General features: G+C 40.1%; 2 protein-coding genes across 5 annotated transcripts in view; one reads left to right on the top strand and one right to left on the bottom strand.

Annotated features, from left to right (window-relative positions):
* Positions 1–17,197, top strand: part of FNIP2 (folliculin interacting protein 2) — a 117,514-nt gene extending 100,317 nt beyond the window's left edge. For all 4 annotated transcript variants that reach the window (XM_081134193.1, XM_081134191.1, XM_081134192.1 and 1 more), the window contains 3 exons: positions 7,674–7,874; positions 11,383–11,498; positions 13,447–17,197. In XM_081134193.1, coding sequence (XP_080990319.1) covers positions 7,674–7,874; positions 11,383–11,498; positions 13,447–13,525 — 396 coding nt within the window. In that variant the 3' untranslated portion in view covers positions 13,526–17,197. The remainder of the gene's footprint in view (positions 1–7,673; positions 7,875–11,382; positions 11,499–13,446) is intronic.
* SPMIP2 (sperm microtubule inner protein 2) overlaps positions 8,646–27,951 on the bottom strand; it is a gene marked incomplete at its 5' end in the record, with an annotated part of 138,873 nt that continues 119,567 nt past the window's right edge. The window contains 2 exons of the mRNA XM_081134197.1: positions 8,646–9,602; positions 23,364–23,547. Coding sequence (XP_080990323.1) covers positions 9,555–9,602; positions 23,364–23,547 — 232 coding nt within the window. The 3' untranslated portion in view covers positions 8,646–9,554. The remainder of the gene's footprint in view (positions 9,603–23,363; positions 23,548–27,951) is intronic.

The raw sequence follows: 27,951 nt of genomic DNA, 5'->3' as shown, positions 1-27,951 counted from the left end.
TGAAACCTAAATCACCTGCTCGCTTTGTGTTTGAAAGAGGCTGCCCAGTGGCTGGTCCCTGATAGTTAAGTCTGCGCTGCCATAACTGGCGTGCAGATTTTAGACCTGGTTATGAGCACAGAAGTCTGTCTGCACTCGTGTTGTCTGTAATACACGTGTGGGCTGGACATCTTTGAGGATTAGTAAACGGTCAGTTTAGAGTATGTTGTTGGGCAATGCCAGCAACGTAAAGATGGGGAAGTTTCTTAGCAAAGTCATCTCAGATGCAACTATGTTTTCCCCTGTTGGCGCTGAGACCATTATTCACGCTTGTGACCTGATCTTCCGAGGCCTTTCCACCATGATGAGGTTTTAGGATTTCAGCATGGGGGCTTGGTGGACTCCGCTTTAAAAGTTGGAAACGCTTGAATGAGTTCCTAGATTCGCTTTCTGACACGCCAAGATACTTAATAAGTGCATGTGTGTTTTGTCCTCAGTGTTCCTGCCTGTAGAGCAGGACTGTGTCCTTGGCCATCCCACAGGGAAAAAGGCATGAGGAATTACTAAGTAGTCATAGGAAGCATTTGTGTGAGAATGATATTTTCTGATCCTTAAGTTAAAAATAGGTAGTCATGTGAAATGCTAGTCATTTAAATGTGGTATGTGGAAAATAAATATATTAATAATTGTGTGGATGACTTAATAGAACTGAATTGAATCCAAAAATAAAGAAATCTGAGTAGAGCATTGTTCGGTGGAGCCAGCATGTATTAGATATTTAGCACAAACCTCGCCATTTGTTAGGCTCATTCCAGAGGCTAAAGAAGAAAAATAAAATGTGATTTTCTCTCCTCAGGTTACTTATGAAATTACTGAGTAGACAAACAGATGTGAAATCAAGAACAAGTTAAGACAGTGTGATTAAACACCAAAATGTAGATAGTAAATACTTTCAGAAGTTGAAGGGAAAGTGGTGAATGGGGCAGGGTGGGGCCCAAGCTTGGTCCTTGAAGAATTGGAAATCTATAAGGTAACAGGGAAGACATTCTGGGCACAGCTGGAGGTAAGAGGCAGGAGTCCTCCCTGCCTGGAGAAGGGGTTTTCTTTGTGAGCCCTGGGAGGTAAATACGGATAGGTGAAGGTAGGCGCAGACTGTGGAGAGCTTTAGGTATGGAAAAAGAAACATTTGTACTTAAGTATTTGGGTGATACGTGCTAGAGTGGGTTTTTGGGTTGGTGAGGGAAATGATAATGTGGTATTTCGGGAAGTTTGAAGGTTAAGTGGACATGATTAATATAGAGAGGGGGTAGTGTAAGAAAGCTCATCGAATGTACCTATAAGTGTTAGGCACTTTGCTACAAGTTTCATACACATTTATCTCATAGGAAGCCTCCATGAATTAAACCTCATGGAAACTCTGTGAATCAGGTAGTATTACATTATACAGGTGTAGAAACTGAGGCCCAGACTGAGTTGCTCAAGTCTCAACATGTAGTAAGTGACAGACAACATGCAAGCTCAGTTCTCTCTGACTTCGGAGCCTTTGCCGTTATCTTGTTGAAATTTTAGAGCCACAGCTCTTCTGATTACCCAAGCCTGGCGGGCATTTCTTGTTCCTGGAAGTTTTAAGACAAGCAGAAGTCACGCATGCAGCAGTCTAAGTAGCTTATTTTGTGTACTCAGAGATCTGATCCAGAACCTTGAAGTTGGAATGTCTTAGGCATCTAACACTCCCAGGATACAGAGCCACAAATCCTTAGTGGGTGTGAATTAACCAAACTTACTCTGTTGATTCCGCAAGATATAATAGCCAAAGAATATTTGAGAAAACTTTAACGATCTATAATACAATGCCACAATGCATTTCACTTGTTAATTTATCTTGAGAAATCTCAACAGGAAAGTAGTTTGGATAGATTAGATGTTGACAAGATAGAGCTAAATAAGTGATTGTCTCTGACTGTCATAGAGTAGAGCGAGGCAAAACCGGTAACTGCATATTGTCGCTGCTTCATTCCTCTGGTGGAGACTGGCCGTCCACCCTGACAGTCACCCACAGTTCCTTCTTGATCTCCAGTATCCTTTCCTCCTCCAGTCTCCGTCAGAAATTTCTCAGGTGCCTGATTACATTTCTGAGGGAGGCTTGAAAACTGCTGGCAGTGTCTGGGAGAAGTGACAGGAAGGCATTAGGGACCGCTGAGGTGTGGTAGCCCTGAGACGCTCCCCAGGTTGTGGAAGGGTGCTCAGTGGCCTGTGGGCACTCGGAGGGCAGAGATCAGGCAGCACGTTAAAGTCTCGGATCGTGGAGGAAGTAGAGTCTTACTGCAGACTCTTTCTGATAAGAGAATTTAACAAACTCAGTGGGCAAGAAACTTACTTTAAAATTGATTATCTTGTTTGAGAGAGAGAAGGAACATTGATACGTACCTCTATAAGATTTGTAAAGTTTTCAACCCAACAAGCATTTTAAGTGGAAATGATGGAGATCCTGTTTAATCTGAGACAGTAATGATTGGGAAGAGAGCTTTGGGGATGTTTAATATTAGGAAGAGGACAATTAGTAAGTACTTTATCTGCCAAGCTGACAGTTACTTATGTTGTGTCTCCTTTTTCATAAGAGCCATGAGAGGCCAGACTCCTTTGGCACACGTGTCAGTGTTGGGATGCAGCCGCGCCTCACCTGCGACTTCTTTTTTCCTAGTTCCCTCACCTAAGCTCGAGGCCCTGAGAGTAGCAGGTGATTGAGTCAGGCATTTACAGGTGTTTGAATCATCTCGTCTTACATTTCTTTAAACATAGCGCTTCTTTAAAGTTGTGCTCCATGTATGTTACTGCTGAGAAGTGTGCCTGTGTTTGTGCCCTGGTGTGCACATGAATGTGACAAAAAAACTTAAAAAATTGAACTTAATTTTTTGAACTTAAAAAATTGTCCTGGCTCTGGCCGGGTGGCTCAGTTGGTTGGAGTGTCGTTCCAACCAAAAAGTTGTGGGTGTGATTCCCGGTCAGGGCACATACCTGGGTTGCAGGTTCGATTCCCAATCAGGACGTGGACCAGAGCCAGCCTACCAATGTTTTCTTTTTTTCCTCTCTCTCCCTTCTTTTCTTTCTAAAAAATCAATAAACCATATCCTCTGGTGAGGATTAGAAAAAAATGCCCTAACAGAGTTCACTATTAATTGCTTCTACAATTAAGATAAGGCTAATAAAAAGTTAGTCTTAAAAAGTATGCTACATGTAATTCAATGTTTTCTTTGTTTATTGTGTTTGTCTATCAGCCTTAGAAGTAGAGCCTTTCCTAAGAGGAATTTTAATTTGAATACCAGGGCATGGGGGGTGGGGTGGGGGTGGGTGTATGTTTCTGTGATAAACCCAAACATGGTCTTCTGGATCTTACAGTTTTTTAAATTCTGAAACAGCGATTTTCAGCTGGTATGCCACAAGAATTTTTAAAATGTGCAGTATCTGACCATTGAGTCAGGGGCACTGACCTCTTTCCCCTTAGATTGTCAAATTTAAAAGTGACAACACCTAACACAACAATAGCCTCCCAGTGTGAATGAATCAAAATTATACTTTTTTTTTGGTCAGATCAGCAGAAAATATAATATATTTTTTGATGTGCCACAGAATTTTACTAATTTAGTTTATGTCCACAATGAGATGAAAAAGATTGAAAATCACTGTTCAGAAATCGTAGAAATTAACTAATAAGCTCTTTAGTGGGGTTGTTTTTCCTTTGGAAAGATACATATCAGAAGTTTCCAGAATCACCAGAATTTAAGCTTTAACTCTGTGGCTGGGTAGAAGTGTAGACCAGATTACATATGGGGCCTGGTGCCCCTTAAATGTAACTAAAGATTACATTGCTCATGATATTTTTACCTCTCTCCAGTGTTAATTTCTTTTTCTTGGCTATTAACATTCCCCTCTATTTCATCTGCCTCTAAAAAGTGTTTATTTTTCAATAATATGTGAGTAGCTACTGAACAATGTAGTTAGATGGAGACAATTGTGGAAATATTCAGGGAATTGTGTTAGTTATTTAGTAGCCTGAGAATGTGTAATTCTTTGAATATTTTTTAAGGTACTTTTCTAAAAATATTTAGCTGATTCTTTTCTGTTCCTTGAGCCTGCATACATAAAAGTCAGCAATACCTTGTTGTGTTGGGAATGCAGGATGCTCATCAGATCTGTCATTTGCTTGTGCTTAACCTGTTTCATATTAGTTTAGTAACATTTTTCAAATTCTAGGTTTTGTGCTAGGGGCTAAGAATACAGGGAACAAAGATTCAGCCCCCTCTTTCAAGGAATGGGCTCCGAAATTCCTGTCAGTTTCTCCCAGAGCGTGGACCCATTAGTCTTTCGTCTTTCCTCAGGTTTCCACCAAAGATTCTGCCTCTTTGCTCCAGTGATTTAAAAATTACTCTTGCTCATTTTTCACAGTTGATTTTTTTTTTTTTTTACATTCTCTTGCCCATTTAGTTCCTCCTTTTAAAATAATTGAGCCAATTTCTCTGTCCCCTTTTGTTATCATCAATGAGTCTGCAACCATCTGAAGTAACTCATGGTTGGAGAATCTTCCATCCATCACCTCCCCAGGGAGCCTCATTGCTCCTGTTCCTGCAGTTTATTGCTTAAAACTAAGCTCTTTGTGTTGGTGGTGGTGGTACCATGTAAGTTATAGTCTGTGTGCTTTCCTTAGATTGACACATACTTTCCTTCCCTGCTTCTGCAGTGGGGAATCACTTAGGGAAATCATTTGAACTAGAAACTGGGCTCAAATATTTACTGCATATAATTAATCCATAAAACAAGCTAGATTTTACACCAAGCATTCTCAGACTCCTGTCCCCTTGCTCACAGGAAAGAGCTAGGAAGAAGCATCTAATTGGCCCAGCTTGGGTCGTGTTAAATACCAAACCTTGATAGAGGGAGGTGATCGAAATCTAGGTGAAAGGTGAGTGGCATACATTCAACTCATTGTATAGATGTGAACATATGGTTAGTAATGATTATATATACTCTCAGAATGTAAGTCACTTGAAGGAAAGGTTCATAGTATGGGTCTGTTCTATGCTATACCCAGCACACAGTGAATTTCTGATAAATGCAAAGCATTAAAGGGGATTGAGTTCAAATGCAAATTTTTAAAATTTCTATATTTCCATTTCCTTTGTTCACAAAAACCTGGTACATTAATGGCAAGTCACTGTCATCTTGCTATGAATTAATGACATATTGAGCAAGAACTTCCAGGAACTTGTAAAGGGAAGTCACTGAGGCCCTGTCTTTAGCTTTCTATTTTGGAGAATGTGTTTATGTGCGTGTCAGAAGAGTAGGGGTGAGGGGCCATGAAATCCTTTGGGTGAGAGTGGGAATACAGGGTCATTATGTGAGAAAACCTTTGCACTGTTCGGTTAACAAGTTTGGAAAATGAGAACCATCCTTGGGACACTGGGCTTTAATTAATTCAGGAATTCACTTGGTCAAATTATTTCTCATGTTTAAGATTATTTGAAAATATGCTTAAATAAATGTTGGACCATTAAACTTTGCCTGATTTGCTGCTATTTCAATAAGAAAATATCCTAAACCTTGAAAGTTTCCCTCATGAATATAGTATAGGAAAAAGGGTTGGCCCCAACAAAGTTTTCATTCAGTCCACCGGTCACTTCTGCCCCATCTGTGAGAAAGAATACAAGCTGGATAGACTTCCCTTCTAATGAAAAAGCCCAAGACTAGGGAGCCAAATCACCTGTTAAAATTGCAGTGTGACAGTATACGTATACCTTGGGTTTCTGTTTTCAGTCTTTGCACTACTAGTGTTAAGTCTTAAGTCTTAAAACTCTCAGGTGATCATGATCCGAGGCAGGGCTGTGTATCTGTTTGGGTTCTTTGTTGTAAGCAATAGAAACCAGTCTTATTAAGCAGGAGGAACTGTATTGGATGGACATTAGGGATTTATAGAATTGATAAGAAGGCCGAAGAACTAGCCTTAGAATAGACAAGAAACAAGGCAACTCTGAAAGTCCAGGAACCAAGAACTAGGAAAATGGTGGCGCCAGCTGTTCTTGGCCTCCTGTCCCAGACCACAGGGAAACCCCAGGGAAGGAGCATCTACTTGGCCTAGCTTGGGTCAGGTTACCACACCTTGCTGGAGGAAGGGTGGGGCCCTCCAGGTCTTATCCAAGAAAGGTCATTCTGCAAATGGAAATACGGATGCACATACTTGGAGGAAGTTATGCTAAGTAGCCAAAAGCAACAGATGGCCACCACCGGGTAGTGGAAGGGATTGAATGACAGAAGTCCAGCACTAGTTTTCCTTTGGTAAATGAAGATTAAAAACATGTGCTCATGTCCATTGGCCATGAAGTGTCTGTTTCTGTCCTTCTGTACATTTTCCTTACCCCCACCCCCTTCTTTTTTTCTTAGTGTGGGCCCTAGAAGGACAGACCTGTTGTAATGTTGATTAGTACACATGTGGGATACTAAATATGAATATCAGCCCGGCTGGGCATGGCTCAGCGGTTGAGCATCGACCTGGGATCCAGGCAATCAGGGTTCGATTCCCGGTCAGGGCACATGCCCGGGTTGTGGGCTCGATCAGTGACTTTCTCACCATTGATGTTTCTACCTCTCTCTCTCCCTCTCCTGTCCTCTCTCTGAAATCAATAAAGATATATATAAAAAAATAAAAAAATATTTAAAAAATAATAATAAATAAATAAATATGAATATCAAAGGTGTTAGTGGTGATGCAGTTATACTTTGATCAGTTTTGAAAAATTTTTTTTTTGTAAGGGCATCTTCCTAGACTCAGTGTTTACCATTTGCCCTGTGGCACTGTTTACTAGTTAACCTGCTCTGTTCCTAACTGCCCAGTTATTGAGGATTTTGTATTTTAAGTATGTTCATCAGTAGCCATACTTTTTCCTTTTAGACTCTCTAGATAAATAATAGTCTGCTTTTAGTTGGTTGTTGGAGTTGATTTATGCATGTAGCACACTTACTAAATAAGCATTGCTTAGCAATTAAAGCTGTAACTTTAAGGGAATATTAATTTACCCTGCCAAACCTTCTTATTGGAGACATGGCGGTAGAATCCTACACCTTATTCTAATATTCTCCATCTCAAAAGGAGAGTGCAGCTGGCTGGCATGGCTTAGCGGTTGAACACTGACCTATTATCCAGGAGATTGCGGTTCGATTCCTGGTCAGGGCCCATGCCCAGGTTGGAAGCTCAATCTCCAGCAGGGGGGTACAGAGGCAGCTGATCAATGGCTCGCTCATTATTGATGTTTCTCCCTCTCTCTCTCTCTCCCCCTCTCCCTTTCTCTGAAATCAATAAAGAATTTTATTTTTTTTTAAAGTGCAAGTCTTTCCAAAGGAAATGAATTTTAATATCCTGGAATGTAGGGAGGACACGTATCTTTTCACTTATCTATGAATATTTAACAGCATTTATAGTGTGCCTCCTGCCTGTAAGAAAAAATGATTAAATGCAATTTTTATCAAATTAATTTTTAAATGACAATTTAATGACACTCCTACTTTAGTCCCTCTAAAGCTCTAAATTCCTGTAGCTCTTACCATCAACTTCTAAACTGTTGGTCTCATCCTGAACAGAAACTCTGGACATTTCGAGTGTCATTTGGAGTGTTGTGAAAACTTGACCCAATGTGCTTCTCTTCCAGCATCCAGTGCTTGATGAGCCGATAGCTGAAGCCGTCTGTATTATCGCAGACACGGACAAGTGGAGTGTCCAGGTGGCCACCAGTCAGAGGAAAGTGATGGACAACACGAAACTAGGCCAGGATGTCCTGGTCTCTAGTCAGGTGTCCAGTTTACTTCAATCCATTTTACAGCTTTACAAACTTCACCTCTCTGCTGATTTTGTAAGTATTTGTTCCCTCATCACCAAAGAAATATAGTTTAAAAACACTTTTAATAATACTTTGATTTTAAAATCACAAATTCACATTGTTTTTGGTATAATTAGATGTTAGCTTAAGTAAATATAGAGCATTCAACATAAAACCAGCAAACAGGGTAGACTTGAGTAACAATAGCCCTTCTGTGAAACAAATTACAGAGTGACAAATCTTTTTGAACAGGTATGTGGTAAAGTAAGTTAAGTATGGGAGGAGGGATCGAGCATAAAAGGAAATTTAAAATCCTCCCTTGGAGAACTCGTTGGTTTTCCTTTTATTAGATCAATGTATATATATACCCAAGCAAGCCTGTTTCTGAAGGAATTGTAGTTCCTTTTCAGGGACCATCCTCAAACAGTCGTTATGGATAAAATAGAATATTGTTTGTGTAACACTTGAAGTTCTGGAGTACCATACCCATAGAAGATGGTTCAGTTATTCCTTTTTAAATGGGATTTTAAGATCACTTTCATGGCATTATACATTCAGACAAGTGAGCCTATAAACTCCTAGGAAATGATCAACAGCTCTCCCTCTGTCACTGGAATTACTATACAAGGCAAATTCTATTCCAGATGTGTGTGTGGAGAGAGCGAGATTGAGAGAAAATACATTTAGAAAGGGAGGGAGAAAGGTTTCAAAAGTGGAAGTGAGGCTTGAGGGCATCGCTAGGAAAAGCACAGGGGACAACCTTGGGGTCAGGTGCTGAGCTGAAAGAATGCCCGCCTTCTCCGCTCCTTCCTCCCCTCTGCAGGCCGTTGCTCTGCAGCATAACCCCACACCAGAATGTTCCTTACCTCCCTTCTGGCCTCTGCAAAATATACAGTGCTATTTAACAACAAAGTTGGAAGCGGAATATTAATTACCTACACTAATTGCTACTGGAGGGTAATTTTCCCGAGTTCTTATGACTGAATCTGCAGTGGTACCACATTCCTCAGAAATGGTCAGGACTTTTGGGCCTTGAAGAAGGTGCTTTGAAATGCGGTCTGTGTCGGCTAAGTAGTGGCCATGTGGCATGACAGGAACGTCACTGCGCTCAACTCTAGGCTTTGCCGTTGGTTAGTCCTCTGATGGTGGATAAGCCAAGTGTTTCTGAAGCTCATCTTTCTCATTTGTAAAATGACTACCTATTCAACAAGCATGTTGAGAGAATCCTCTGAAGATTAGGGCTAAGATACTGCTTTTTAAACTGTCAAAGCAGAGTTTAAGCAGCCAGTATACAGTAGTGGCCACCGCCTGGGCTTGAGAGTCCACATGCCTGAAGTCAAACCCAAGCTCAGCTGCTTCCTAACTGTGTGACTTCTCAAAGTATCAGTTCCCTTATCTGTAGAGCTGGGGAAATAATAGAACTTAACTCATATGGTTACGAAAAGAAAATTAGATGATTCACATAAAACTCTCGGGATGGGGTTAGATGTTGCAGGCACTGAGGAAGCAGCTACTATTCGTATGATTGTTAATAACTACTTTCACAAAACAATGTTAATGGTTGTAAAGACTGACAACACCTTTCACTAAAATCTTTATTTGGGCTTTAACTGAAGCTTGCTTTCGCAGGACATCTATCCCTGAGGTAATACGAGAGGAACTTGCAGGTTCCTACAGTCTAACTTTATTAGACATTTAGAGGCAATTTTCTTTTTAGTAGCAAGTTGCGTCATGCTGATTTTGAGGCTGCAATCTCCTTTTCTGTAAGAGAAGGAAGATATATTAGATTTTATAGTTTCTTACTGTTGTCTTAAGTATCTACCAAACAGTTATATAACTATTTACCAAATTCCGTTATATATACTGTTATCTAAGTATTTACCAAACCTTTTTATTTTATTCTCTAATATAGAACTCTTGTTACTTTTGACATCTTAGTTTTCCAAGCAATAAATTACTGTAGCTATTTTTTTTTTACTTCATTTGGACAGAAATACATTTAACCACTTAATGATATGAATGGCTTACTTAACCTGACAAAACCAAGATCAGAGGAAATTTCATCTGCAGTTTAAAATTCTCCTTAGAAATCATTTGAATGAAACATATAATTAAATGCCTATGAGAGCGTTCAGTATGAAAGGGAAAGCAGCTATTAAAATTTCAGAAGTTAAAAATGGAAGAAATCCATCTCAGGATTAAGATACTAGAAAGGAGAAGAAAGAACCGAAGCAGTTCTATTTAATAATCAAGCCTTCTAAAAAAATTCTAAATACTTTGATTTCGAAAATAGTATACATTCCATATAGACCAGTGTTCTCTTTATTTTGACATTGCAACGTACAACTTTCATGGAGACTGTGAATGCACTGTAGATTAACTATTTTAAAGCATAAAGGGTTCAATGTAATGTGAGTGTTCTTTTTAATATTTTATAACACTCTTATTAAAAATTTTTTATTTACTCCATAAGGAACTGAAACTTAACAGGAGGGAGGTCCTTTCACCACTAAACTCTGTTTATTTGGGGGACCGTTTTCATGAGGATTGGTAAAATCCTCCTTACTTTGATTATTCCTCTTATTCACTTACCAGTTGTGTTTCATCCACCCAACACAAGGCATTTAAGACTTTCAGCCAATGAAAAACTGAAAAGATTGCATCTTTAATGGATACTTTTTCCATGTCACTGATCAGCCCAGATGGTCAAGATCAACATTCTCAAATGCATCTGTTAATCTTTTTTACCTTGAAAATAGCATGCGTAATGGTCCAGAAGAAAATTATGTGTGATAGAATTACCCTTGCCAAAGCCATCAGGTGTCTTACTGAAGATGCTTGGATAGCTCTGCCTGCCAAATGCAGAAGCATTTGCCTCTGGTGAAAGACACAGATGGTTGCTATTCTCTAAAAAATGAAGTTGGACACAATTCCAAGGGTAGCGATGTCCTGAAAATAATTGCCCTTTATTGTTATTAAAGACCTAGTTAAAATACACTCTTGAGAGAAAAGAAAGAGGGGGGGACTTCAAAATATACTTCTGGGAATGTACTGTGCCAAAATAATTTCATATATGGGGAAAAACAATAACAAAGATGTCCTTTATAGAATTATAACAAAAATGCAAATTGCTGTGTGGTTAAGTAAATAATGCTAAGTTCACATTCTCAAAAATTATTTAGCCATAAAATTATATTGATAAAGAATTTTTACTAACACAGGGAAAGTATTAATTATAAAGTTTTTTAGAAGCACTTATAGAATGATTTCAACTATGTAAAAAACAAAGGCCTTTTCGGAAAGTCTAGAAGATATATATGAAAATCTTAATAGACATTGGAAAAAATAAACTATTTTTTTACAAAAACCTATTCTTATACCTACTAGTGATAGGGTTTGAGATGACTTGTTATTTTTTAAGTGTATTTGAAAGAGATATTATAATTGTGTACTTTGAAATGAATTAAGAGAACTCTAGCTCTTAGAACACTGGCAGAGGTTTTCATTCTAGCCCTCATTGTGAATGTTATTGGCTTCACAGTGCATCATGCATCTAGAAGACAGACTACAGGAAATGTACCTGAAAAGTAAGATGCTGTCTGAATATCTTCGCGGACACACACGAGTCCATGTGAAAGAATTAGGTGTTGTGCTGGGGTGAGTTCTGTGAAGTGTCACCGTTTCTCCCTGTGATGGGACTGTCCCTGGCACTGTACCCACCAACCCATTCAGACTGTCACCTTAAACCCGCAGGCCCCAGTGCCCCAATGAAGTGTTTGGGGAACATCACATGTGTGCCTCTGCTGCTCACCAGTGAACAGCATGTTCTCTATATCTGATACTGGAAATAAGCGCAGAACTTTAAGCTAGTGGTGCTTTCTGTTGGTCTTCTCCCTGGGTTATTTTATGTGTGAAAGTGAAAAATTTCACCCCACTCTGTTTGCCCATTTCTAGTCATTTCAGTAAGGTGTCAAAGTCACAAGCTATCAGACACACGCAGCAGCAGCCTGTGATACATTTTGTGTCCTGGAGGAGGTGGGAAAGGCCCTTGTGGATATTCAGGGGCCTGCCTGCCTGTTCGCAGGGGGACTGACTGCACTTTCCTCCCTTTGACGATAAGCCCACCAGAAGAGAGACGTGCTTATGTTACTAATCGTGCACAGCCTCTTCCTGTGAGTCTTTGCCATAACTTCTCTAGAAAAGAAATTCTGGCCTTTGTCTTACTCTGCTGAATTTTTTAACAGACTAACAAAAGGACATTGTGTATATGGGGTCTTGTCCCCCTTACTGACGAGGGTGATTCCCCTAATTTGGGCAAGAAAATATTGTACATGTATTGTCGACCTTGAAATTTTCTATGAAGCCTGCTAGGCAAAGTATCAAGACTCAGGCCTTCGCACTCTTGTCAGACTCCATCTTTCACACCCAAGATAGGACTTACTGTGGTGTTTGGCTCTTAGCGTTTCCTGTTATACATTTTTCTCACATACTTCATTTTTTAAACTCTTTCCCCCTTTGAGGCATTTGCTTTTGCAGTTAACTTACAGAATATCTCTTGGTTGTGCTGTTTTCTTAGCTTTGGTTTAGATCTCTCGGCCAGCCTCATACTTTCTCGTCTTGGTGCATGAGGTTTCCTATTGCGGATGGGTGCCTTGTATTTCCAGGACACTGACTTGGTCCCTGACTCTGACAGGTGTCCCTCATCAACACTGTTAGGCCATAGGATTCATGTCCCCGTCTCATCTCTAGGCCCTATTAGTCCATCATTAGGGGAATCATATCTAGCCTCTCTTCAGCTCCTTCCTCCCACCATCAGGGCCAGCAGCACTCATGGTGCTGCAGAGCCCCTCGTCCACCTGGAATTAGATCAGTAGGGAGCATTACTGGGGAAGGCGTAGAAGACACTCCATGACAGCTACCTTTTAAATGTTCATGTTTTTATTTTCTGTGGAATGAAGGGGAAAGATTAGGACATATTCATGGACTGAAGCAATCCTTATTTTTTTCAGGACATTTGTCAGCACCTAGCCTGTGACCATGCTGTGTCTGCCTCTGCTTTAAGAGAGGCAACCAAAGCCAGGTCTGTCTGATGCGCAATGTCTTGTGATTCAGAATCTGTTAGTGTCACTTTGCCCTCAGAATGTCACAGCTCAAATGCTTAGTGAGGATCTAAGTTGTTTAACCTGTTAAACAAACCGCCAAGGGTTTTGAAGACATCGCCACCTTCATCACTTTCCTAACCAGTCGTAACTTAGGTGCAGAATCTGTGCATTCAGGGTGTTGACTGGAGGGGTGAGGAGACAACGGAGGAAGCATTACAAGGCTGCACAGAGAGTATGGAAAAGCTATGGGCTCAAACCCATGGCCCTGCTGGAGGAAGAACAGCTGTGTGTCCGTGCATGCGCCCAACAGAGCTTCCTGATCTCCCATTGATCTCCGGCAGTGTCCACCAGGAGATCAGATTAAAAGGCCAGGTTTACCATCTCTCCATCTCTCTTACTTTTTCTCTTGTTTAAAGCAATGATCTAGCAAGCTTGGTCCCTTGCAGTAATACTTAACTGCAGAATCAGGCTGCTTTAAAATAATCATCTTTTCTTTTTTTCAGGATTGAATCGAACGACCTGCCTCTGTTGACTGCTATCGCCAGTACTCACTCTCCTTACGTCGCTCAGATACTCTTATAAGCTAAAGCTCAGGCCAGTTCTTCCTTGGTGGGAGAGGGAAAAAAACAGATTCTCAGCTGAAGGAGGAAGGAATATGCTCTCTGTGATGTCAAAAGCATAAGAAGAGTAAACAGAAACAGTCATTCCACCGCTTTGTTTTGTTTCATTTCCTTGCTTTCAAGTGGATGCTTCATTGGAACTTAGGTTGACTTGACATAACGGCATGTGTGTTTTTCATGGACACTGTAGGCCTTTTGTTCCCCACGAGTCAACAGAGAGAGTGACCTTTTTGTAGGAGGAAGCACACGCGCTACACTAAACACTAAGCCATTGGTACAGACCGCCTGGCGTGTTTGGGCTGAAGGACAAGTGACTTTGGAGCAGGAGGTAAACAATGTACATACCATTCCAGTAGGAAAACGTTTCAGAGCTTAAGCATGGGCTCTCCACACTGGAGAAGGCATATTTTGCTATTCCTAGAAGACACTCAGAAAAAGGACTTCAGATTCCAAGTCGGAGTTTGCTTTTTACAAAAGGTGAAGTTAAAAGCCACACGTGCCCTCGTCAGCTCTGGGTCTGTGGGAGGGACTGACCTAAAACATGAAAGGGGATTGACTGTTGGGAAGAGACTGCTTTAGGGACCTACTGTTTTCACATCTTCTTGGAGTTTACTTTGTCTCAGATGCAGCCACAGGTAGGTTAGAGGTGGATTGTTGGTGCAGTAAACCCAAGAATCAATGTAGCATCTTAATCCCATCAGGATGGAGTTTGTAGCAGCAAAATACACAGTCTGATACCGTATGTTTAACCTTATACTTTAGAGCTTTCAGCAGCCTCTTTAAGAGAGGCCATTTACCAAAGTGATTTCTGTAAGCTCAAGAGTATTTCTGTTGCTAAATTCTTCTAGCCAAAGCCACTTTCTTCCTATAATAGTTAATACAAATGACTATTTATACTCTAAAAGGCACAGCTGTCCTGGTGGGAAATGAAACCTATAGCAGTTCAGGATGACTAATGAAGGTAATTAGTTTGAACATTTATAAACAATTCATACACGGTCTAAATTTTTACATTATCATCTCTGTGCCTTCTAATTCCTACATAGTTTTTAAAACACCGTTCCAGAAATTAACTCCCCATAGTATAAAACCTGCCAAAATGAGGAATTGTTTATTTGTTAGCATAGTTCACTTTTTTAAAAAAAACATAATTTTCTGTTACTGTAAAAGAAACTTTTCTTAGTTTACTGACCATGAACTATTACCATGTCAGACAATGTACTGACATATTAGGATAAAGGAAAAGACCTTTAAAAAATTGATCATTAAATGACAGGAGCTAATCTAGTAAAACAGAACATTGTGAGCATCTTGACGGTCTTGAGTACAGCTAATTATAAACAGGCTCCAGTTTACTTTCACTCTTTTATAAATTAATTTCAGTCCTTTCCATGTATCTTTGTACCTAAGAATATGAAGTAACTTCCCTAATAGGGGTTAGAATGACTTCAGATTTTCTGTTTGATGAAATCCTATCTTAAACACCAAGTTACATAAGTCTGTCCCTTCTTTTACAAATGCAAGTTAATTATTTGTTTGAAAGAGTATAGCAGCAGTACCTAATGGAGGAAAATGGGTATATTATTTCTTAGGAATAAGTCAGAATTGCTGCCTTCCTTTCTCTTTTTTTATGATGTGAAATGTAGATGGGTGCATTAAAGCTCTTAAGATCTTTAATTTTTATTTTATGTCTTTCTTTCATAAAGTTGAAGTTTTCCATCCTTTTTAGATTTTTCTGTTTTCTTTTGCCTAACATCTGAGTTTATGTTTTAAACTCTCTAGTTCCATGACGACATTGCTTGTTGTTATGTTACACGAAGAGAATGAACCTTACCTGTGGCTCAGCTCACTCATCATTTGTTTTTCATTACATGTAAATAAATGGTAATAGCTGGTGTTGCATCATTTCCATCTGCACCAGTTTAAAGCATTCCCTCATCTCTAGTTCCCTTTTCCTTGTTTACACGTCTTGGGCACTTTCCCTCATTCACCGCCTTCCAGGGTTTCATAGAAAATAACTAGATACAAAATCAGTTCCATTCTCATGTGGCATGTTGAAAATTAGACCCAGATAGGGGGAAATTGAGCTTTAAAAGGCCGATTCTAAACTTCATACATAAAAGATGTAGCCCAGCCCCCTCAAAGCCTGAGAAGATTTAATTTGCCTCTTAATCTACTTTTCCAAAACTCTGTCTTGGAAAATGTCTGTTGGAAAACTACAGGTGGGTCACATGTGGGGATGGTCCCAGTGATGCTCAGGGTTCCAGTCAGAACCGAATCCTCACACCTATTGCCTGCAAACACAGACCGAGACTGTCGCTGCTCTTTTAGAATCCTCCTTTAAATAGCATTCAAGTTTTACTTGTCTTAAATTCAACCTCTTCCCAAAAGTGGAAAAGAAAACAACAATCTCATGGACTTGTGTTGAGCTACACCCACTCACACACCACACACCACCCAGTGGCTTCATTCTGTCTTAGCCGAAGAGGCAAAAAAGGGATCCCACCCTCTCCCATGCCCACCTCAAGAAACAAATAAAAATTTAAAAAAAATTTTGAGAAAACTACCTCAGTTGACAGGATTCCACCTTTAGGGTTTCTTCAACTTTTAAGTCTTACCTGTTGAGTGTAACTTTTGTAGCATCTTGCTTCTTTAAGCAAGCTAGCGAGGCATGACAGAGCAGAAGTGTGTACGTGTCCCTGTGATGGGCCTCTTTCTAGCATGTCGCAGTTTTATTTTTAATAGATTGACGAGTGATATGAATGTAAAGATAATTGTGTACATTTAAACACGACAATGAAAATTTAAAATGTAGCTTCCATACTTGTGCATAACTCCAAAGTATTTTATTTTTATCAGTGTTAAATAGCTTTTTGTACAGGCTTCGACCCATTTTTCTGAAGTGTGCTGTTTTTTAATGAAAGTAACTAATCTTTTCACATCCCATGGAACTGCCGTTTACACATCACAACTTTTTAAACTTACATATTTTTCAAAATTAACTTTTTTGGAGAGAGGAAAATTCCTGCTTGCTAAATGATACTAAACTGTTGTTTAGGCTCTTATAATTAGGTCCTGAGATTTTTATAAAAAATTTAGTCCGTAGCTTTTTAGGTTCTTCACTAGAGTTGGTTGTACATAAAAATGAAGAATATAAAGTGATCCCAAAATTCTTTTTAATTTCTGGATTTATCCACTCTTATGTACTTTGGAAAGTATTTTGTTCATGAATCCTTTCACCATTAAATTGAGTCTAGTTTCTCTTGGTAAATGTGAACCATTTGTATTGTGCTTTGGGAGAGGGGATGTTTTATTATAATACTTGCTTAAATCAAGCAGCCCCCTCTGAATGTTAATTTTTAAATGTCAAAATTTGGTGAACTATGTATCTTGGAAGCAAGATTGCAATATGCTTACATTTAAGTGGTGTTTAAAACAGGAGAAAATTCTGGGATTTGTTATAATTGAAGGTTCATGAAGACAAATTGATAGGACTTTATATTTTTGATCAGTTAAATAGCTATCAATGTCATTGTATGGAAAATTTTTCTTAAAACTTGTCCATGTATTATTTTGATTCCCCCCCCTTTTTTTTTGTGGCATTTGGTGCAATAAAACTTTTCAGTTTATCTTGAACATTTGTTTGTTATGTTGAATCTTGGGACTTAAGAATCTAGAGGTCTCATTTCCATTAACTCATGCTGCTGAAACAAGTTCATTATATTTGTCAGTGATTTTCAACAGGGGGTTTGGAAATGTTGGGCCATTTTGCTCAGCATTATGATGGGTGATGGGAGGTAGGAGCTGAGGATGATAGGAGAAATGTATTGTAATGTGTGGGACACCCCATGGAATGAAGAATTGCCCCCACCTCCTGCGTGACTTTGAAATGTTGTGCTGGACACTCATGTGGGTTAAAAAAAATCTGTTTATAATTAAGCCAAGAATTTAATTCTGCTTTACATAAAAGTACAATGTATTTTTCAAATAATTTTAATATATGCTGAATTTTTCAGGAATGCCACTGAAGTCTAAATTGAGGGAAGATTTTGCCTTGTAAGGTTCAGAATTTTAAAAAGAATTGACATAATTTGGAAAACATTAGCAACAGCTATGGTACTCATGGAATTTGAGTAATCGATACAGTAGATCTATATCAGTTCTCATTTATAGCTCTTGCACTCATGGAGACTATATATAGATGTAAGCATCTGCCTACTTCACTATATTTTCTAATCTAGTTCCCCAATGTCTGTGCATTTAAAAATATATTAATATAAATTACTTTTTAAATAGCAAGCCTAGTGCATTGTATTAGTTTGTTATAAATTATATGTATAAGTAGGTTGCATTATTTATGAATTTTAGGAACTTAAAGGGCATTATAAAATATTTACTATGAAAGGGATGAGATCATTGCTACTCCATGGTCTCAGGAAAAAATATGCGGTTAAGTGTAACTTTTGTAGCAACATGATACCATACTGAATTATGTTGTTTTAAGACAATGGAGAGCGGTAACATTAGGTATTTCAAAATCTTTTTTGGATTAAATGAAAATTTCAAATGTTTTCTACACTCCCTCAAGCAGCTTTAAAATAATGCTGTTGATAAAGAACTTAAACATACACGTGCACACCACATTGCTTTTTGTTTCCCTGATGTCTGGACTGTTCTGTCAGATGCTTTATATATGTTACTTCACTTAATTCCCACACCTGGATGTGATGGGTACTGTGACGGTTAATTTTATGCGTCAACTTGGTGAGACCATAGTAGCCAGATCTTTAGTGAAACACCAGTGTGGATGTTGCTGTAAAGGAATTTTTTAAGATGAGATTAACATTTAAATGAGTAGACTTCAAGTAAAGCAGATTGCCATTCCTAATGTAGGTGGGTCTCATCTAGTCAGTTGAAGGACTTAAGAGAAAACATACTGAGGTCCCCAATGAAAAGGGAATTCTGCCTCTAGACTGCCTTTGAACTTGAACTGCAACATCATTCTTGCCTGGATGTCCAGCCGGCTTGCCTACCCTACAGATTTGGGATTTACCACCCTCCACAATCATGTGAGCCAGTTCTCTCATTTTTAAAAATCAATCTGTCTATACATCCCATTGGTTCTATTTCTCTGGAGCACCCTGACTTTTATATAGATACTTAAGCTACCCATCCAGTGAATATATGATGACCCCAAAATGGAGTTGGTTAGTCGGAATATCATCATACCAAGTTAGAGGAAGTAGACTTTGGAGCAAAGATCTTTAACACAGTAAACAGTGCAAACTTCAGACTTACCCCTGAAGGGCTGAGATACAAGTCACAGCCTCTGAATATGTGCTGCAAAGGAGATGTTGACGGCAAGGAAGGAGGTAACGCTTCATTCACAGAGGAAGGAAGCCGCCCCTTCCTGTAGAGACCCACCCTTGCCATTGTGTGTGGATTCCTTATAACTGCGCCCCTCCCTCTGCTTCCTTGGAGATCTTAAATCATCCGTTATCATTCCCTTTTCTCATTTTCAAGTTCTCAATCTACTCAGTGTGCAAAAAAAATCACCCATATTAACCTTTTCTCGTGGGTCCCTTTCCCCGCCCTCTTTATCCTAAATATCCCCTTTCTTTGACAACTAAGCTTTTTCTGGAGAGGTTTGCTTGGCACTCAGTCCTCTGCTGCCCAGTCATTCTCCTTACTGCCACCCGGCTCCCCTGTCTGCCTCCCCACTCTCCTAAGGGCTGAGGTCTGCTCCCCACTTTCTTCTTTCCCACGGCAACTGAAGGCTTTCCCCACACCCAGTCGGCCCCGAGAGCTGTTGAATCCAGTGCTTTCTTTGTGTCTCAAATACATCACCTTTTCTCTTTTCTCTTTGCCTACTATTAATCCCTCCTCATTTCTCAGCTGAGCTACCAAAATGCTCTTTGAATTCATCTCCCTTTCATTATCAAACAGTTCTAATTAATCTTTCCAAAATTAAGTGTAATCCTGTCAGTTCTGTTTGAAAGTCAGCCCAGTAAAACCCAGGTTCCTAGCATCATGCATTCAGATGACACCGCTGGCCCTCCTCCAGCCTCATCACCAGGTACCCCGCTTTGCACACTCTTATCCAGCCATACTGATCCACACGCACCCCCTCCAAGGTGCTAGGTTATCGTCGCCTTTGCACTGCCAGCCTGTTCTTCCTGGTCTTCCTCCCCTGCCCCCCTTGCTCTGTCAATTCCTTCCTGTTCCTAGCTCGCCATGCGACAACTCAGTGTCAAATCCTCCAGCCCCTTGCTGCTCAAGGCCCCTGGACCAGCAACAAGATGCATTGACTGGGACCTGAGAGGAATGCAGAGTCTCAAGCCCCACCCCAGACCTACTGAAGCATAATCTGCATCTTAACGTGATCTCCAGGGGATTCATTTGCACATTAAAATTGGAGAATTACTGCTTTTGCACCTAATGTGAGTGAGGGAAGAGTGTGTCGGTTACTGAAATTATACCCATATATGGAATGAAGGGGGCAGTGAGAATATTTACAAGCACAGAGATGAAATAGAAATGGAAGATGTTAAAAATGTCTGTTGCATACACATAAATTTGGTAGCACACAAGTGGCTATTATTTATGTGGAAGGGGAAAAAAAGGTTAACCGAAAGTCAAGAAGGGAAAATGAAAAGTGGGCTAGAAGATAGAACTAGAGAGACATTTTGTGATTTTAAAAAAGGAAAAAATTGGAGAAATATAGTAGGAAAAACAGTTTAGAAATTTGCCCCATTATTTTTCAAAAATATTTGTAAGCATTCTGGGTAAATGTGTACAAGAATGATATATACTGTTAAATATCATAAATTGCATTTTAGAAATATTTTAATTATGTTCCAAACTTAGGTTATAAGTAAAAATTCAAACCTAAAAACCTGAATATATAAAATATCCCCACTTTCAACCATTATCTTGATGAGAAGACGTGATATTATATATAGCTTTATGCTTTTAAGATTTCCCTCAGCCCGGCCGGGCGTGGCTCAGCGGTTGAGCATCGACCTAGGATCCAGGCGATCAGGGTTCGATTCCCGGTCAGGGCACATGCCTGGGTTGCGGGCTGCAGCGGATCAATGACTCTCTCATCATTGGTGTTTCTCTCTCCCTCTCCTTTCCTCTCTCTGAAATCAATAAAGATATATTTTTAAAATAAATTTTAAAAAGTAATATAATAATTAAAAAAAAATTTTTAAAAATCTCCCCCAAATCACTCAGTTCCATAGACAGAGTTTTCCTTTCTTGAGGCTGCTTTCAGAGCACAGTTCCGAATGTCCCAGCATAAGAATGGAAAGTGTGCTGGCATTTCTGATAAGCATAGTAATGGTAGCCGCTCGTCGAGGCTTTACACACATTGCGTTCATTATTGGCTCTTGAATTTGTAAGACACTTGCTTCAAGTTATTTTCACTGAAGAGGATTTCTATAAAGGGGGGGCTTGAGTACTTACTGAGCATCATCTGTAAGAACCTTGTGGGATCGTCCAAAAATAATGGACTTGGGTAGCAAGTTTCTAATGTATCACTGGGTATTTAGAAGAATGCCTCCTCAATTAAAAACATTATTTTGAATGATAAAGGATTTTGTTTATCTCTGGAAGGGAAGAGATTTGGCAAGTGATCAGTTACCCTCACCAGCAATAGGTTAAACCGACATCAGGTGCCTCTTTTCTTTTGTTTGTTTTATGTTTTTAATTGATTTTTTAGAGAGAGAGGAAGGGAGAGGGATAGAGAGAGAGAAACCGATGATGCATCTTTGATGTGATCCACTGAGAATGACGTAACACCACTTGTTTGGGATTCCTGCCAAAAACACAAAACCTGAATCTACTCATGAGAAAAAATCAGATAAATCCAAATTTAGAGGTATTCTACAGAACTGGTCTATATTCTTCAAAATGTGTCCATGTTACAAAAGTCTAAGACTAAGGAGCTGCTATAAATTGAAGGAGACTAAAGAGACATGAGGAGAAAATGTAACACAGGATCCCAGGTGGGATCTTTGATCAGAGAAAAATAATGTCCAAAAAGGACATTACTGGGTCAGTTAATAAAATTGGATTATGAACTATAGATTAGATCAGCAATTTTCAACCAGTGTGCCACAAGAATTTTTAAAACATGCGATACCTGACTGTTCAGTCAGGGGTGCTGACCTCTTTTCCCTTAGATTGTCAAAAAAATGACAACAGCCAACACAACAGCCGTCCAGCATGAAAGTCAAAATTATACCTTTTTTTTTGTTGGATCGACAAAAATATACTATATTTTTTGGTATTTGGCAGAATTTTAGTAGTTAATGTGTGCCATGAGGTGAAAAAGGTTGAAAATTACTGGATTAGACTGTAATATTGTATTGATGTTAAATTTCCGGAATGTTATCACTGTACTTTGGTTATATGAGAACATCTGTGTTCTTAGGAAATATACCCTGAAATATTTGGGGGTAAAGAAGCATCACATCTGCAACTTACCCTCAAATGGTTTGAAAAAAAAGTGTGTGTGTGTGTGTGTGTGTGTGTGCACGCATGCTTGCGCTCACGCATGTATACAGAAAGCAGTAAAGCAAATTAGCAATTATTCTGGGTAAAGAATGTATCAGGAGTTCACTTTCTACTGTTGCAACTCTTCTGCAAGTTTGAAATCATTTCAAAATAGTCTTTTAACAGATTTTTTTTAATGCACTTTTTTTTTCACTTATAAAAAAACCCATCGATTGGATCTAATGAATGATGGAAGGAGGCTTTTGGGATTATTTAATCCATGGTTGCTCTAATCCTGCACAAAATTAGTTCAGTGATGCAAAGTAACTAACCCAAACCTCCTCTGCACACACTGGAGTAAATCATCGCATTTGGACCCAGCCCAAAATTCAGACCACATAAGAATGTTAACAGCTGAACAGCTCCCGTTTTCAATACAAAGTGTCCCTGGGGTCAGGACCTACCGAGGAGGACTTCCACAGCTCCTTCAAGGAATGTTTCCAATAGACATAATTAATTGCTAATGAATCAGATTTCTGGCGACAGAGGATAAGCAATATTCTAGGGAGCTGGCAAGATTCTTCAACAGCAAGGAGACTGTCTTCGTGTAGAGAACATGAGCCTCTGAATGCATTCCCGCTATTCTGTTACCTTTTCTATCATGGAAATTGTCATACTCGAGACACTGGAGGACTACAATGTGTGCTTTGCTGTGGGATTATGCAAAAAGACCTCAGGAAATAGTTGTTGATTTGAATATATACTCTTACACATCCTTCACATGATTCTCATGATAACTACAAAATGTTCAGGACACATACTAATATCCCCATTTTACTTAATTTTAAAAACCCATATAGGGAAATTATGCAACTTGCTCAAGAGTCCATAGACAGTAATGGGAAAAAACTTGGGTTTGAACTGGTATAGTCTCACTCTGATCGCCAGTTCGTAAGGGTTTTAAGAAGGTTTAAAGATTTACCTCCATTTCACAGACTGAGAACTTTCTTGTTCTGGAAATCAAGGGGATGGTGTCTCTCCAAGCTAAACCATATGGTCAATAAGCAGGACTGAACCCCACAACCTCTTGTTTTCTTCAGCTATACAATGGGAATAATACCCATCTGCCCACAGTATAGACATGACTGTGGAAATCCAATATAAATTACAAAATGTTTTGATAGGTTCCAAGTGGCTATAAAACCTTAGCAGCAGTATTACTGTTGAATAGCATTCTCTGATTCATATATTGAAAGAGCTTGATGTTTTCTCTGATGATTCAGAAAAGCAAATGACCATACCTCCTTTTTTGGTGGCTTTGGCAGCTTTGGAGGTCTGGAAGATGGCAGCACTTTCTTGCTCTGTCTAATGAGGGTGGCCCCTTTGGAATTTCTCTGATTGGCGTTCTCATAATCACCCATGTTCCAGGCAATCTGACCACGGCTGAATTTTCCTAGCATATCCATAATATGAGGTTTTGGTTGCCTGAAATAAGAACAAATTGGTTAGTTCTCATATTGGAAGGACCTAGAAACAAGGCCACCAGTTTTCAGATAGTTGAGATATGTCTGTTTCTCTTCTGATTCGAGGTGATTTCTAGCCACAGGGCTGGGAAAGCTAATGAGCTGAGCCATCGGCCAGTGTTGTGACACGTTTCCAGACTCCGCCCACTCTACTTCCCATCTCCCAGCTGCGGGAGATGGAGAGCCACCTCCCCAGGGGACACATATCTAGGAGCCTGTCAATGCATTCTCCCTGTACCGTGACTGCCCCTCATGTCCTGCAGGCCAAGCATGCAAGATGCTGAGAAGTGGAAAGTGAGATGCTCAGGAGGAGACCTCATGAGACCACAAGTTCTATAGGACACAGTCTGCCCATGCAGAGATCTCAGGGAAATTCAGAAAAGCACCAGTTTCATGATCCCAGACTCTGGCTTTGGACAGTGTAACAGAATAATGATCTAGGCTTTATTTTCTTTCCTCAGGGAAATCCGTGTCCTGGTCCCAACACCCTTAAATTAGAATGTTACCCAAGGCCTGCCTTCCCGTTCTGAAGGGCCGGCCCTGGGGGAGAAGACGAAGGATCACAGGATAAGGCGTTGCCATCTCATTGGGAAGGCTGTTGTCACTCTAGAGAGCCGCTCGGGGCTTCTTACCCCACCACCCCTCTACCCGGGTGCTCAGAGCCCCGTGGCCACTGCAGATTTCCCTCCCTGGAATCTGAGTTCTGTGGGTTCCCAAGTCCTTTGGATCAAGATTTGTGTCAGGTCCACATCGCTCTCAGTCACTCAAGAACATACACACGCAACTGTATCGGGCACAGTACGTGGCAGAGGAGAGAGCAGTGTGGGGCAAAGCACCTGCTGTCATAGAGCTTAGGCGCCAGTGGGGGAGGCAGATAATAAACAGAAATAAGCCAAACATTTGGGAAGTACCGTGAGGAAAAATAAATCCAGATAAGAAACAGAACATGCAGGGCATGCTGGTTTGAGAAGCCACCCATCCTCAGGGCCTGCAGGGCAGACTCCCCCCACTCCCCGGAGCGCAGAATCCCTGCGTGGGGAGTGAGCTGAGCACTCCGCAGCACCCCCCCTGACACCCACAGCCTGCAGAGTAAAGTTCAGACTCTTTAGCAGAGCACACAGGGGCGTTTGTTGTTGCTATTTGCTTTTTGTCTGTGTTCTCTCTTTTTTTAAAAATGGTGTGCCCACAGGGACCTTTCTGGTCAGCTCTCTGGCCGCCCCTCCTGTCAGACACATGCACAGAGCTTCATTGTGCCCTGGCCCTGGGCGCTCTGAAGGGGCCACACTTGGAGACCTCCAGGCTTCCATTCCAACCTTTCTTTCTGCTTGTAACTCCCTCCCTTCTCCCTTCCTGACAAAGGCAGCCGAGGCTTTAAACGTGACCTTTCCTGTGAAGGCTTTCCCTATGCCTGTCAGGCAGCCATTTCTCTCCTTCCAGGGCACATTACATTTGAATTCTTTTGTAGAAGCTATTAGAATAGACTTAAATTTCCAGCGCAGCAGGCTCTCTCCTCCAAACCCAGTGCTCCTTCAAGAGCCCAGAACATGTCTCATTCATCATCGGCTCCTGTGCCCAGTACCCTGCCTGACACATGGTTGACACTCAACTAATCCGTGATGGATGGAGTAATGAGAAAGGGAGGGAGGAGATCAGAACAGATTTTCTTTTATTTTTTAAATTAAAAAAATTATTTTTCAATTACAGTTTACATTCAATATTATTTTGTATTAGTTTCAGGTGTACAGCGTAGTGGTTAGACAATCATATACTTCACAGAGTGTCCCCCAGTATTTCCACTACTTTCAAGGTGATCTGCTTTTCCTCCCACCCCCCTCCACTCACCTGCTTCTGCAGCCACCTCCTCCCTTCCCACCAATGGCAGGTGTGCAGGAATGGTTCCCTACAGCCTGGTTGGCTGAGTTTTGTTATTTACAAGTGCAGATTAATAGCTGGGAATAATTTCAAGAGAGTTTAAAGGGCAAGATAGCTAATGGTTAGAATGTATGTGACAGGCGTATTAGCTTAATTAATGGTTCACAGGAAAAACATTTCATGCAAATGTGCCACATTTTCTTAAAAGTAATGTATTATAGAAGTAATTGTACTGAAGAGTTCGGAAAAAAATCCTTGCACGTAGTTTGTCTTCATTTAAGTGCTAATGTATTTTATAATCTTTTATTTTAAATTCAGACTACCCTATGTCCCTGAATCTTGAATCACCAGGAGCCACAAAAGGTTAAAAATTAGTTGTAATTCAAACATTTTAAGAGTCTTACAGAAATAATAGCCATGTACACTATGGAGAATTACACACACTAGATCGAACTTACAAATGAGCCACAAAAGTCAAAAGAAGGAAACCAAGAAGCAGTAGGCTGGGCTCCAGCTGGAGCGTGAATTCCAGGCCGTTGGTAATGGTTTACTGTTAGTGACAAATACACAATAGCAGGTGCGCGCGCGCGCGCACACACACACACACACACACACACACACCGCAAAAACAAAGCAGCCATTCTTAGCGTAATTTTCTTACTATTAACTTTTAAGGGTCAGATTTTTTTCTTTTCGAAATAATTTCAAGTATATAGAACATGGACACACAGTATAAAAGCTTCTTTTCCTGAACCATTTGAAGGTATGTTATTGACATGGCACCATCCCCAAGGACTTGAGTGTGTCATTCCCACAAACAAGGACTTTCTACAAAACCTCAATATAACCATCAAAATCAGGGGAACTCAGAAAATTCACTTGTTTGAATTACTACCATCTGATCCTCAGATACCGGTCACGTTTTGCCAATTGTCCTGACGTCTGTTCTGCAAAAGGATCCAGTTCGGAATCACAGATTGTGTTTAGTTTTCTCCCCTCTTCCATCTCCTTCAAGCTGGAACCGTGTCTCAGTCTTCCTGTGACATTCACACGGCAGTGAAGCTTTTGAAGACTACAGACACGTTATTTTGTAGATGTCCCTCACTTTGGATTGATTTTGTTTCTCCTTGATTAGATTCAGGTTAGACATCTCTGAGCAAGAATGACACAGTGTGTGACTTGTCCCAGTTCTGGTGAGGTTCATGTAAGTCACTTGATTGAGGCAGTGTCTGCCAGGCCCCTCCCTTATAAAATCTCTTTTCCATTTCTTATTAGTATTTTGTCGGAAAATACTTTGAAATTATGTAAAAATCTCATCCCATGTCAAACTTTCAACTTATTCATTCATTTCTTTATATCAATAGGGACTCATGGTTTCCTATTTTATTCAACAGTTTATAATCCATTTATAATGTTCATTTTCATGTTCAAGTTGTCCTAGATTTGGCTAGAGGGAGCCCTTTCAATCTGGCTTCTGTGCCCTTTTGGCACATCCCTGTCACTCTTTGAGCATTTCCTTACTTTTTAGCACAAAAAAAGATTCCAGGTTCGTCTTTTCCTTCCCTAGCCCTGAAATAATCCATTTCTTAAAGGAACCCTAGTTCCTTTTAGTGGAAAATGGTATTTAGAACTCAAGATCTGAGTGCGAGGGATGTCACTGTCATGCAGCCATCTCAGACAGCGTTGCACAGGGTTCATCGGAGGGTTCATTCTCGTTTCCTCCCTTTTCACATTTGTAACTCTTTTCTACAGTGGGAAACCTGGCTCTCATTCTCTGTATGTATTTACTTATTTAACCAGTCTTTTTGTCTATAACCAACCTCCCATTTCCACCCCCACTTCTTATATTGCTTCATCTACATTTTTTTTTTTTTTTTTTAGTTTTTTCTTTATCTTAGTTGTTGAGAGTATTACAGATGTCTCCCATTTTACCCCATTGTCCCCCTCCACCTGCCCCTCCCCAGTCCTTCACCACTGTTGTCTGCATCCATGGGTTATGCATATATGCACACAAGTTCTTTGGTTAATCTCTGCCTACCCTCCCCCCACCCCCTTCCCTCTGAGACCCATCAGTCTGTTCCATGCTTCCAGGCCTCTGGATCTATTTTGTTCAATGGTTTATTTTTTTCATTAGATTCCACATATAAGTGAGATCATGTGATACTTGTCTTCCTCTGCCTGGCTTATTTTGCTTAGCATAATACTCTCCAGGTCCCTGCATGCTGTCCTAAAGGGTAAGAGTTCCTTCTTTTTTTATTTACAGCTGCATAGTATTCCATGGTGTAAATGTGCCACAGCTTTTTATCCACTCATCTACTGATGAGCACTTGGGCTGTTTCCAGATCTTAGCTATTGTAAACAATGCTGCAATGAACATAGGGGTGCATATGTTCTTTCTGGTGGGTGTTTTGAGGTTCTTTTATTCGTTTGAGGTTCTTTACCATGGGTGTTCCCCAGAATTCCCCACAATTCTCATCTTTTGGTACACTACCTA

The sequence above is a fragment of the Miniopterus schreibersii genome (assembly GCF_964146895.1).
Source record: "Miniopterus schreibersii genome assembly, chromosome: 4".
In the NCBI taxonomy this organism is placed as follows: domain Eukaryota; kingdom Metazoa; phylum Chordata; class Mammalia; order Chiroptera; family Miniopteridae; genus Miniopterus; species Miniopterus schreibersii.
The sequence above is the reverse complement of the archived record's forward strand: the minus strand, read 5'-3'. Positions and strand labels throughout refer to the sequence as shown.